The sequence below is a fragment of the Sinocyclocheilus anshuiensis genome, unplaced genomic scaffold (assembly GCF_001515605.1).
Source record: "Sinocyclocheilus anshuiensis isolate Anshui unplaced genomic scaffold, SAMN03320099.WGS_v1.1 scaffold1091, whole genome shotgun sequence".
In the NCBI taxonomy this organism is placed as follows: domain Eukaryota; kingdom Metazoa; phylum Chordata; class Actinopteri; order Cypriniformes; family Cyprinidae; genus Sinocyclocheilus; species Sinocyclocheilus anshuiensis.
In genome coordinates, this window is record NW_015544196.1 from 41,734 (window position 1) to 44,328 (window position 2,595).

At 40.7% G+C, this 2,595-nt stretch overlaps 1 protein-coding gene across 1 annotated transcript in view; it reads left to right on the forward strand.

The window, feature by feature from the left end:
• The window catches only part of LOC107696722 (phosphofurin acidic cluster sorting protein 1-like), a 63,834-nt gene that overhangs the window by 41,727 nt on the left and 19,512 nt on the right, over positions 1 to 2,595 (forward strand). The window contains exon 9 of the mRNA XM_016497202.1: positions 192 to 352. Within this exon, the coding sequence (XP_016352688.1) occupies positions 192 to 352 (161 nt within the window). The remainder of the gene's footprint in view (positions 1 to 191; positions 353 to 2,595) is intronic.

Here is a 2,595-nt window from a genome sequence, read left to right on the forward strand (position 1 = left end):
TTGTCCGATCCTAACAAACCATACATCAATGGAAAGCTTATTTATTCAGCTTCCAGATGATGTATAAATCTCAATTTAAAAAATTTTGACCCTTATGACTGGTTTTGCGGTTCAGGGTCACATATACGGTGTGGAATGTGGCTGTATGTTGATCTGCAGGTGCTGACTGAAGATGTGTGTTTGTGGTGCAGGTGGGTTTCGGGCTGGAGCACGTGTCCCGTGAGCAGATCCAGGAGGTGGAGGAGGATCTGGACGAGCTCTATGACAGTCTGGAGATGTACAACCCCAGCGACAGCGGGCCGGAGATGGAGGAGACCGACAGCATCCTCAGCACTCCCAAACCCAAGCTCAGGTCACTGTCTGTCTGCGGCGCCCTCTGCTGCTCACCTCCACACTCTACCGCTGTTTACTGAGACACTCGACAGATTCAGTCCTGCATTTCAGCCCGGGCCCGACTTTTTTACACCCCTCAGGGTGGGCTTCGGGCCTGTTTTAGGCTTCTCCTAATTTTTATATTTTAGACATCCATCAATGTGTGATGGAAAAAAAATTGCCGCGCTGATGGAAACAACACGAGACCGTGCTGCCAGAGCTCTGTTTAGTAGCTGAACAATTCAAGCGCACGCAATAGGCTAAAGCTTGCCGCAAAGCACCGGCAAACGTAATTACCATGAATATGTCAGGGGGAAATAGTAAGGAGATATTTGAATTATTTATTTCGTTAAGTGGTTCTATAGATATGTTTATCATGTCTGTGAGGCAAGTATTCGCTGAGTTTCAGTTCATTTTTGTGAAGCACCCCTGTTCAAGACCGAGACGGCAGAAAGCGCATCATGTGTGTTTTCTTTATTTTATAAAAGCACAACGTTTTGTTGATATTCTGAGTGCACACAAATACAAGTAGACCCTTTACAGTTCCGAATGATGTATTACTCTTACCTCTATGAGCAAAAATGATGGCGTAGGCTATTTTAAGTTGTTTCCACTGAAAAAAAAATGCAAGTGATCGCGCTGGCACTTCCATGTCCTGCAAAGCGCGCTTTAGGTTCCACTTTCTGCGCAAACTTGGATATAGCGCATATTTATTATAGTGCAGGTTTAACGTTCAAACCATAGATTGTATAAAAACATGGACGTAGTGTCCCCCACGTGACGTCACCTGTAGAGTTCCGAAGAGCATTTTTGAAGCTCAAAGTGGGCGGAGGTGGCCGTCGCCATCTTTGCAACGCGTCACTCCCGGATAATCGAAAATGGGCAAAGAGGCGGGAGCAGGTTGCTGAAACCACGTCCCCCTAGCTCGACGGCAGTGTTAGCAGCGGCAATCCACCTGTCACTCAAGTGGCCACGCCCTTTTATGCAGAACTTTAAGGCTTAATATAATTTAAACGGACGAGTTATAAAAAAAATTCACCCCCCTCACAGTTGTCATGCTTCAAACATTGTTATATGCTTAAACTGTTTTAGTATATCTATAGATTTTATTTTAGGCAAGTCGTGATGATTTGAGAAGGCTAAATTGATCAAACACAGGCTATGATCAGCTCACTGTCTGCCGCTGGCCACTTGGTCATTACTTTAAAAAACAAAGACTTATATTTAACGACCAAAAAATGCTCCAAACATTTCTCTAAATTAACTTAATAAAAAACAGAAACAAAATATAATCATTTTGCCATTACATACAAAACTGAACTATTTTAATAGCTGAAACAGTAGTATAAGCCGTTTTAGGAGAAAGGGGAAAAAAAGATGGCTCGGGTCGGGAATTCTGATACCTTTCGGACACGGGCCGGGCTAGGGTCTAAATTTGAGGCCCGTGCAGGGCTCTAAGCCAGTCAACATGAGCGTTGATCTGGGCTGCGTTTCCCAAAAGCATCCTAACTTAAGTAGTACTTGAAAATCTTCGTAGATCTACGAGTGCACTGGAGTAATCGTAAAGCCCTACGTGCATCTTAAGAAGACAGTATTATAAGGTCACCTGCAGGACAGTCGGCAGATTACACCTTTAGTATCGTGTTTCGTGTCATGGTTTTATTTGTCTTGATGTTTCAAAATGACTCACTTGTGTGATTTGTCTATGCACTCCGGCGCGAACTGCTGTGCACTCATAGAAATGCACGAATGTTTTTATAATATATATTATAATTTGTTTCTCGGCAAACCTTACCGTATGCCTTAAGAACACTTGGAATACGGAACGAGTTGCATGGGATAATTTTATGACATTTGAATCCTTTTTGTAAAAAGATTGAAGAAGGTTACAATTCATTAAATGGACAAGTGCAAGCTTTTTTTTTAATTAAATTAAAATCAGACAATATGTAATATAAATAATATTTTTGTGTTAACATGCAAAAAAAAAAACCGAGTGGCTATTAATGTTAATTAAGTTATAAATGAGTTACAATATGCTTTAGATGAAAACATTTATGTTATGAATTTTAAATATAAAACCTGTGGCCATAAATAAAATTTAAATATTAGATAAAGAACTTTAATGAAATGTAGAAATGTTGCCTTGTTTTATGCTGAAGTGCTAAACTGAAATAAAAATACATATAAAAAAAGCTAAATGGATACATTTGGGGGGGGGGG